Genomic DNA, 10,010 nt, shown 5'->3' with positions numbered 1-10,010 from the left:
AGACAGCACAGCAGTGGCTCCGTCGCCTTCCAAAATAACTGGGTGCCAGGATGAAGGATGCCTTGTTTCAGTGAGCGACCTTCTGACCTGGGCTTGCAGGCCCATCAAGGTCAGGGTTAGCCGGAGTCGTGTGGTTTAAGGCCGAGGAAAGCACGGAGGTGGGCTAGGTCCTTACACCAGTATGCCAAACTGGGGTTGGTGCGTGCCAGGGAGGAGGCATGGTGCTGGCAGCTGGGTATGGGGGTCTTTCATCTCTTCAAGAGGTGGGCATTCCCGTTTCCCGAAAACCACAGGGACATTCCCAGCTGCCAGAGGCAGCCACTCCGAAACACGCAGAGCTCTGAACCAGGTCGCTTCTTGCATTTGCTTTCTGTGGATGCCGCAGTGAAGCAGGAGGTAGCGAATACCAGCAGGGATACCGAGCCTTGCTAGCCTCCCCCCGGGAAATGGCTTACAGTTGGGTTTCCTCTGTCAGCCTCCCTGTCACAGGGTGGCTCTGAAAGTGAATGAGTTTCAAGAGGCAGCCAGTGAGTTTGGGATTGCTTGGGGGCATGGTGTCAGGCTGGAGAAACTGGCTGAGCCGCTGGAAGGAATCTGCCCCGACCTGCCACCATAACCCTCTGTGCCCCTGCGCTGCTGGGAATCCACGCTGCTGGGAATCCGCATCCCGTCTCCTCTAATCTTTGGTATCCCTTGCAATGCAGGTAGGCATCGCTCCACCTTGCCGTGCACGTGCTCCTCGCTATCAGCAAAGCCTAGTGGTGCATTCCCTGTCATGTTCTCTGCTCTGGACCTGGTGGTTCTTCCTCTGAGATTGCCTGAATTCACTAAATCCTCTTTTCTGAGCTGGCCCCGGGGCGACATTTTGTCATTACAGCAACAAAAAGGCCATCTCTAGCAGGTAGAGGGTTGACGGTAACGCCACTGTGGAGCTGCAGTGCCTGTGAGAGGGCCAGACAGACCCGATTTCTTACGAGCAGAAAGTGAACAGGTAGGCTAGGAACTGAACTGCTGCTTGCTGTGTTTCAGGTGACTGCCACAAAATCCTCAGTGTGGCATTCAGGAACCACCGAGAGCCGAGACGTACAGTGGCTTTGCATTGTTCTGGGTCTTGAGGGAGCTGCGTGGTCTTGTGTCCTGGCACCTCCCGGGTGGTATGGCTCACTCTGACCAGCTAGGATAAAGCTTCTGAAAATACTCGCAGTCGCAAGGCTGCTGGAAGGGAAGAGGCAAATTAAGGACAGGAACACTTACAATTACTGTGTTTCAGAAATTTTTTAATTTTTTTTTTTTTTTGGTAACTGGGAACTAAAAAGCAGAGGTTCGGCAAAAGCGTATGATAAACACCACTAAAACCACCTGATGCTTTCCCATTAACCATATTAACCATCCCATTAAGCAGCAGCCGCTCTTAAGTTGTCAGTGGGCTTAAATCTGCTCCTGGCAGATGTCGTAACTAAATGCTTCACAGGTCTTCTGCACGAGCTGTATTGTAGAGACAAAGCCCAGGACCTTACAAGGACATGGCATGTTGTAGAAGGATTTTCAGAGGGTGGTCAGGAGAGTAGCATCGTTTCATCTGATTCCAGCTTCTTCAGCCTGTCCCAATTTGGAAGTGGGAAGATCGGATCAGAGGCAGTAAATCTCCTGACGGCAGAGGAAAAAGTGGTTGCCCTTCTTTTCTTCTAAAGTGCTTTCAGTCACCCCGGTAATGGGACTTGGCAGGGATCTACCAGTACGTTTCTGACCTTGCGTGGTCTTCCTTTGTGCAGGACTCTCCTGGTCCGCATGAGACGGCCGCGTTGCTCCCCAAAGGCTGAAGTTCCTCTGTACTCAGCCGCTTCCCCACTTCCCACTGGCTTCCCCTTGGGTCGCAGAGAGGAGGAACAGGCACATCCATAGAAAAGCTGAGCTGGAGCTCTCTTCTCTACCTGTGTGACACCACTCCTCTGGCACCCTGATCCTCCAGGCTTTTCTTTGGCTGCTTTGGTGGTTGTCGGTCTGTCCTGGTTGTCTGACCCTGCCCAGACAACCCCCTGTTGGGCTGCTGTGCTGGTAGGTGACATGCTGGGGAAGAGGCTGTCCTGAAAAGCTATACGGGTAAATGAGGCTGAGGGCAGTTTTCCGTGTGACCCCTGATTTGAACACAATAGCCTTGGGATGAGGCAGATGACATCAGAGGGATGCTCCCCTGGAGCAGCTCCTGCAGAGCTCTTGGAAACACTAGAGGATTTTGTTTTGTTGTTTTTTGTGTTTGGTTTTTTTGTTTTTTTTTAAAGTAGACTGGAGGTGCTCAGTGTCTACTGAATCCAGCCAAAGGTGTCTGGAACTGACCACCAAGGATGAGGTGCATACCTGTGGGATCTGTGTGTTGAGCCATGAAGCTGAAAGTCCCCAACTCGAGCTCTGCTACTGTACACACCTCGCTTGGTTTCACTGCCTCTCTCTCCCAGTCAGAGAAATGGGAAATCTGGATTTAGTCTCTGACTGCGTTCTGGCTGTGTGATCTCGAGGCGAGACATTTAATCTCTTCTTTTCCCTTGTCAGTTAAGCTGGAAGCATCCAGGCCAACTTGACAGTGGACTGTCGGGATTACTGAGTTTGTTTGCTCAGTGCTGTAGAAATCTAAAGCGTGAAATTAGTGTTTACGAGGCATTTGCTGCAGCTTAGTGAAGCAAAAAGCATGTTTCGGCATCCCAAGCTGTGCAGCCTCCCCAGAGCTCAGAGGAGGTTCTTGGCATTCCAGGGCGAGAAGAACAAGAGAGCATGGCACATGCCTTTCGAGTGCTGAGAGAGATGGAGGCTTGAGGAAAACGAAAGATGAGAGCCGTGTGTTAGAAACACTGTTTTGTGTCCTTAGAGCTGTGGGTTTGGTTACAGGCAGGATCACAAATCTCATTTGTTCCTTCCCATGTACTGCCTGCGTTTCCCTGGCAAGACCTGGAAAGCTGAAGGGCTTATTATGCAGCACTGCCGTTAAAGTGCTCATGATTTATATTTGAAGAATCCAGGAATTTGCTCTGGTTTTAGCTGTACGGTGCACCCTTCCCCCTTCCCTGGGTCTGCTGTGCTCCCTGGCAGCTGCCCTAAACCCTAGAGTGCTTAGTGGCTCTGTATGTATCTAATTAGGCAAGTACTTGGGATGTTACTTGGATGGAAATATTACTCCAGGATATGCTACAACGCTGGGGTTTGCTGAGTCAAGACAGTTGTTCAACTGGGATAGCCGGTCTCGCCTATTCTTACGTCCGATCCCTTGGACTGGTTTGTTGTCGGGAGAGGCGCCTGAGCAGAGCTGGATGAAAGTCTGCTGAGATCAGGGCAAGGAAATAATGTGACGTGCAGCCACATGTCGTGGAGCTGTGAGATGGCAAGTTCTGGTCTTTCTGCAGAGGAGGCAGTTTATAGAGAGGAAAGGGGTATGTCTGGGGTGACTTTTCCCCCATGCCTGAGAGGCCATGCTCCTTTCACAGCGATACAGGGGACGTGCCCGGAGCTGCAGGGAGTGCTCATGTCAGGAGTGATGGAGATCAGCGTGGTCCTGCTTGGCTTGTTTGGAGAAGGAGCCGGAAAACGCAGTGGAAAGGAACTGAATAAACCGTGATCTCTGGGGCCTCGTGCTGAGGGACTTCAGTATCTTGGGTAAAAGCTAAGAGTCTGCAATCCTACATTAGTGGAAAAAAGTCTTCTATTCCCTTGCTGGTTGGTAGCCCTCCTGCTACATCTTGAGCTTCACGTCCTCTCTGCTGGCATCTGCTTTCACAGGTAGATTTGCCTTGGTTTACTAAAAACGGCTTTGGTTCGCTGGGGCAGAGTGGAATGGACATGAGCGGAAGGGACGTGATGTTTTGTCTGTCAAAAAATACTCGCCTAGCCCAGGCCACCAAGGAGTGTTTGAGCTTCCAGCTGCACCACTCCCATATCCTGAGAGTGAGGGCATTCAAAATGAAGGTCATGAATGTTTAGAGGGCAGTTGATATATAATTTTGCTGTCATCGCTTCTCCTGTGTTCCCAAGCTGGTATTTTCTTTAAAAGGAAAAAAAAAAAAAGTACAGCAGGGTTAAAGGAGTTCTCTAGGAAAAAACAAAACAAAACACAACACGACTTAGGGAAAAGACATCTCCCAGTGGAAACTAGTCATAAGTACAAAAAAGGCACTAGTTTTCAAATCAAAGCAAAGGCTGGGGCTGAAGCCTTTTCTCACCAGAGTGTAGAAAGGGAAAACTTGCGGTATTTTGAACAGGCTGAGTTCTGTGCGTGTATCATGTCATAGAATGGTTTGGGTTAGAAGGGACCTTTAAAGCTCACCCAGTTCCAACCACCCTGCCACGGGCAGGGACACCTTCCACCAGACCAGGGTGCTCAAAGCCCCATCCCACCTGGCCTTGAACACTTCCTGGGATGGGACATCCACAATGTATTTCCGTGAGCTTTCAGAAAGGTGCTTAATACAGAGCTGAACATCCAGCCCATCTTCCGTGTGTCTGCCGCATTCGCTCCCGCAGCGGCGAGCGGCTGCAGTTTCGTTTATCTGGGAGGAAACGACACCGGCAGCCTCTTGCTTTTGAACGGAGGAAGTGTAATTTTATGGTGGTGCAGGGAGCTGGGAAAATCTTCCTGAGCTCATCACAGACTTCCTCTGCAGCATTGGGAAAGGCGCGCGAGGGGCTTTGAGAAGGGGCCGGTTGCCCTGCGGTGCGACGCCGGGGCGGGTTGGATCGGTGTTACAGGAAAAGGCAATAAAATCCCAAGGAGGACGGAGGAAGGGAGGCTCCTGCAGCCCCTCTCCACTGGTGCACGGCTGAGGATTCACCATCTCGCCCGATTCTTGCACAGCACCTTTGGAGTGGGGGACACGCTCTTCACCTCTAATCTGAATTTTTCTTTCTGGGTTGGTTTCCTAAGCTTTGACACCTCTCTCTGGGCCATTGAGGTGGCTTCGCCTGACCCTAAACCTCTCTGGGCTGTCCCCTCCTCTGTGAATCTAGCTCACAGGCAGACCGAGCTGCTGTCTGAGGTTTTTTCGGTAACAAAGGTGAGATCTTTGGCAGGAAGGGGCTGTAATCGGTTTAGCGTGCTGCTGTTTTCACACACCATACCCACGCGCGTATGCAAAAGGCATAACTTCACTCCTTCCTCTATTTCTCTCCTTCTATTGAAAACCTGCAGACTGCTTTAACCCTCTGCTCCGCTGACAAAAGCAGCTTGTCAATCCCTGTGGCCGGACTGATTCGATCCCCCGAAGGGATCCAGGGGAACAAGTGAAATGCCACAACGTGCCTGGATCGGGATCTTCTGGGGTTCCTCTCTGTGCCCCGAGCACCTTGCATTCAGTAAGCTGCCTCGCTGTAAAGGCGGCAGCCGAGGGTGGTTTGCTGTGTACTGCGAGTGTTGGGGGGCAAGCAAGGACAGAAGTGCAGTTTAAGACCTTCTGTGTCACCCCAAATCCTGGGGTGACCTCAGATTCCTTAAGGTGGTGCAGGGAGGTTTGCCTAAAGACCCTTGTAGGAGGGAGAGATCTTGGGCAGGTGGCTATTTCTTCTGAGGTGCGGAATCTGCTTCCCCGTCCTCCTCCTGCTGTTGTGGCCGCTGGCCTTGGAGGGGCAAGTTTGGGGTGATGTCGTGCACCCCTCGGCGCAGCGGTGTGTGGTGCTAATCGGAACGTGGCCCTGGTATTTCTGCAGCCTTTAATCGCAAGGGCAGAAGCAGCGATAACGAGAGATGAGAATGACATTTTAATTTCCTGGTCACCACCCATTTGGGAGTTGCTTTCTTTTTTTAATTGCAATTTCCCTTTGGTTTCTTTGTCCCATTACATCTTGAAATCTACTTTGACAAGGTCTTGTTTATCTAGGGTCTTATATGTTGAGTTGTTGTAAGTTTGGCTGTCCTGAGAACCTGCGGGTGGTGGCATTGGGGCACTTTTCCTCTGCACCTCATGTGGCTTTTTTGTGCTTTCTCATTTCAGAGACTTTGATTCTCTCTCCAAGGATGATGTCTATGAGAATAACCGCTTGGTAAGTCCCTATTATACAGCGCACAGAAGGAAGAAGGGACATGAGAATGACTTGATGGAGGTCATGTGGTGTGGGAGGGCTTTTTGACGGTGGTGAGGGTGTAAGAAAAATCTGTGTTTGTAAGTAACAGGCAGGAGCTTCCCTGGAAACATAAGACAATCTGAAACATCAGCTTCCAGCCTGTACTGAAGGGAAGATAAGATGGTTATTCTGATAGCTGCCAGGACAACATCTCAGGTGAAGATTAAAATGATGCAACATCTTCTTGACCTCAGCTGTTCCAGACTTGCAGGCAATGGAAGCAAGAAGCTAGTTTTACTCCAGGCATAAGCAGAGAGGAAGGTCATGCTGGACCCAGGCTGGTCTGCAATGTTTCCTTCCTGCTTGGGACAGCTGGAGCCAACAGCAGAATCAGGCAGTGGGGAATGAGAAGATGCCCAACCCTAGGGGCTAGGGGTAGGACAGGGCAGCAATAGCCTTGGGTTTTTTGCTGAGAGAAAGACCTAATTGCTGCAGGCTCCATCTGATAGTCTGTGGAGAGATGTGGGCCATCACTTTCCCAAGATGAGATGAGATAGGTCATTTGGGTTTTCAGGATTAGGGCTCTCCAGTTGGGTCCTGGCTGCACCCTTTCCTAGACCAGTAGGCCCCTTTCAGCCATTAGCAGCCATCTTTTCCCATTTGAGAGCCACACAGTGGGTTTCTTGTCCTATTAGTGACCCTGAAGCTGGGGTCTCTCCGTGCTCCCTACTGCTTGAAGCAGCCTTGTGTTCAGCAAGGCTCAGTCCAAAGAACCAGCTTAAAGCCAGGCTGAGCAGAGCTGGGTGTCCACAGGGGGCATTTTACACCCCTAGTTACTGCAAATATCAGTTTTGATTTATTTCTCCATTCCTTTTCTTTAGATCCTACACCCTGCACAGCATCTTGTACCCCAGAAACCAGGCACTGTCAGTGTTTACCCACACCCCGCACCTGGTTCCTGACCATTCAGTGCCCACACCACTCCCATCCCCTCCTGACTCACTTTGTCTTCAGTCCCTGCCGTAGTCTCACATCCTCCCTCCCTTGGAGATCGATGAGAGTACGCTCCCCCTGACACAGCAGCGAGATGGCCAGTGTATAGCCAGTAACCCGCACGCACTGCTAAGTGGGAAGCTCTCAAACAGCTATTTTCCTCCTTTGCTCCTTCCTTTCAAATAGCCATGTATGCAGGAGCTATGTGCTTCTTATCACAATGTCCTTGTCCTTTCTGCTTGCTGAGACACAGAAAAGTACTGAAGTGGCTTGTGCGTGGCAGGCTGCTGACTGTTGAGCCGGGATGGCTATGTTAACTGTGGGAGGGGAAGATGTGGCATGAGAGGATGGGCAGAGTCAGTGTTTCTGTGGGGTGAGCATTTGGGGTGGCTGGGGACACTGCTCAGTAGAGCGGATGTTTGGCTGTGTTGCTGGAAGTATCTGCCAGCCCTAGGTCCCTCACGGTGCCAGCCAAAGCTCTGCTGGGCTCTTGTGCGAGGGCACTGGTGGTGTGCCCATTTCACAGGCTGAAAAAACACTGGGCATTTTTCAGACCTCATGAGAGTTACCCTCCTTGTCCCAGTGCAGCAGCCGAATGCCAAGACCCCTCAGGTGGGAGTTGCAGGGGCACAGGGAGCTGAAATAACGTGGAGGAAAGGGCAGCTGCAGCATCTTGTTCCCTTGCTTCTGATGCCACCTTTCCAGTTAAGTGGCATGTCTGGGAGCCTCTGTCCATCAGGGATGCCATAGGCTTACTACTTAACCTTCCTTGGGGTCCTTCCAACTCTGTTATTTTTCAGAGAGCATCAGTTTTCTCTCCTTAATGCCTCCTTCTACTGTTCCTGCAGGCTTTTGAATTGGCAGAGCGGGAGCTGGGCATCCCAGCCCTGCTAGATCCCAATGACATGGTCTCCATGAAAGTCCCCGACTGCCTCAGCATCATGACTTACGTGTCTCAGTATTACAACCACTTCAACAACCCCAGCCAAGGTGAGTGTCCTTCCATCCCTCTGGCTTCCATGTGTGTTTGTGGGGAAGGGGAGAGGAGTGGATCGTGCCTGCCTGTCCTGGATTTTGCTGGTGCTGGTGAGGAAGGCCTGGAACAGGGAGTGGAGTCACAAGAAATGGGGTGTGATTTAACAGCTCAGGCTGCGGAAAGAGGAACGCCTTATTTCTCCTCCCTCCGCGCTGCCTTCCTGCCGCTTGGGTTGGGCCACCACCCCTAGGGCTCATCAGACCCCTTTGTCATCTGCTTTAACCCACTAAAATGGGAGACACCTAGATAGGCAGCCTGCCTACCGCAGCTCATTTTTATCACATCGGTAAGAGTAAAGCAAGTGTAAAGAAGGGAGCCAGGGTGGAGTGTCTCAAATCTGCTCATCTGTCCTTGCAACTGCAACCTCAGCTGAGTGCTGCTCAGAGACAGCTCTTCCAGGGCATCCCTGCTGGGTGGGGACAAGGGCTCCAGGTCTCTGCTCCGCTCTCTAACCACGACATCAGATAAATCTCTTCCACGTGCGTATACTTCTCCAGGGATGCTGGCCTCCCAGACAAGGATTCTTTCTGGGGACTGGTGTATGAGTGCCAGCCCTGATGGGCAAGAGATGCTTCGCAAACCTGCTGACAGCCCAGAAATCCTGGGATCCAGTGGGTCACAACAATACATCAGCAGCTACCCGGGGTGCTCTGGGCTTTAAGCATTGCTTAGGGAGTTGGTTACAAGGAAGCCAAGCAGCATTTGATGAGTAAATCAAATGACAGTGAGAGGTTGATATCCCTGGGCCACAGAAGGGGATCCACAGCAGGGCCAGGCGCTCTGGCAGCCTTGCAGCCAACCCGTTATTAGATTATCTTTGTCTCTTCCACCTAAAATAGGCACTGAAGTGTTGGGAGTGGCAAGTCCCATCCTATGTCACAAGGCTAGATGATTTTTTTTTTTTTCCTCCTCCCCTTCCCCCACATGGGTGGTGTGAGTCACTGCTCCTCTCCGAGCCTGATCCTCCTTGCTTTCTGCCTCCAGCCAGAGTCCCTCCGCCTATGAAGCGCCCAGCTGCTGCCTCCTCGCCGCCTCTGCTGTCCCACAAGAAGCCTGTGGCTGCGGTCGAGAGTCCCCCAGCACCACAGGTAACTTAATTTCTCAGTTCAAAGCCAGCCAGAGGCAGTGGTGTTCCCTGCGCTGTGGATGAGGAGATGGGAGAGAGCCCATCACAGCGGGGTGGGTCTTTGCTAGAGGCTACCTGTGTGTTTTGGAGTGGGAGGGATGTTTGGGATTTTAGTGCCTTGGGGGACCCGGCTGAGAAAGTGATTTCTCTCTACGACTCTGTGGACTGAAATTTGTTCATGACAGGCAAGAGGTTGGGTGGGTTGGTGCCAGGATAGTTTCTTGAGCCACCCAGGGCACAAGCACCCTCCTTCCTATGGGAGGATAACCCTTTAGATGTTTTTGAATGTGGGATTAGAAGAGCAGAAAAGATGCCTTTTTCTTTCTTGGCCCTTTATTTCGGGTTTTAGCAGATGTCTGGGATGGCACATTTTCCAAAGAGAGGGGATTCCTCTTGCAGGTCCCTTGCTGCCTGGGGTTTAGATTACTCCCTTCCACATCCCTTCAGCCCTAGACAGGGCAAGGCACCTTTTGGAGTGGCCCCTTCTAATTTAGGAAGAGGCAGCCTGCCTGTGCCTGGACTTGGGGACAGCTGGTCTGTGCATTATCAGACCCTGAGGTCAGCCCCACAAGCACTCAACAATGGGCCATGCACAGAGAGCAGCTGCTCTGGAGGAGCTGTGGGCTGGGGAGCAGCTCGTGGCCGCCATTCTGAGCTCCTCGTGTGTTGTCTCTCAGGACGATGGCCCCTTGGACCCATCGGAGCGATCCCAGCGCACCACGCTCAGCAGTACCTGCGCAGCATGCCAGCAGCACGTCCATCTGGTCCAGCGCTACCTGGCCGAGGGCAAGCTCTACCACCGCCAGTGCTTTAGGT

General features: G+C 51.9%; 1 protein-coding gene across 1 annotated transcript in view; it reads left to right on the top strand.

Annotated features, from left to right (window-relative positions):
• Window positions 1-5,969: 5,969 nt before the first annotated feature.
• Window positions 5,970-10,010, top strand: part of MICALL1 (MICAL-like 1) — a gene marked incomplete at its 5' end in the record, with an annotated part of 13,224 nt that continues 9,183 nt past the window's right edge. Inside the window, 4 exon segments of the mRNA XM_009705347.1 lie at window positions 5,970-6,018; window positions 7,881-8,022; window positions 9,053-9,123; window positions 9,812-10,008. Of these exon segments, the coding sequence (XP_009703649.1) occupies window positions 5,970-6,018; window positions 7,881-8,022; window positions 9,053-9,123; window positions 9,812-10,008 (459 nt within the window).

This window comes from Cariama cristata, unplaced genomic scaffold (assembly GCF_000690535.1).
Source record: "Cariama cristata isolate BGI_N322 unplaced genomic scaffold, ASM69053v1 scaffold30578, whole genome shotgun sequence".
Classification (NCBI taxonomy): domain Eukaryota; kingdom Metazoa; phylum Chordata; class Aves; order Cariamiformes; family Cariamidae; genus Cariama; species Cariama cristata.
The sequence above is the reverse complement of the archived record's forward strand: the minus strand, read 5'-3'. Positions and strand labels throughout refer to the sequence as shown.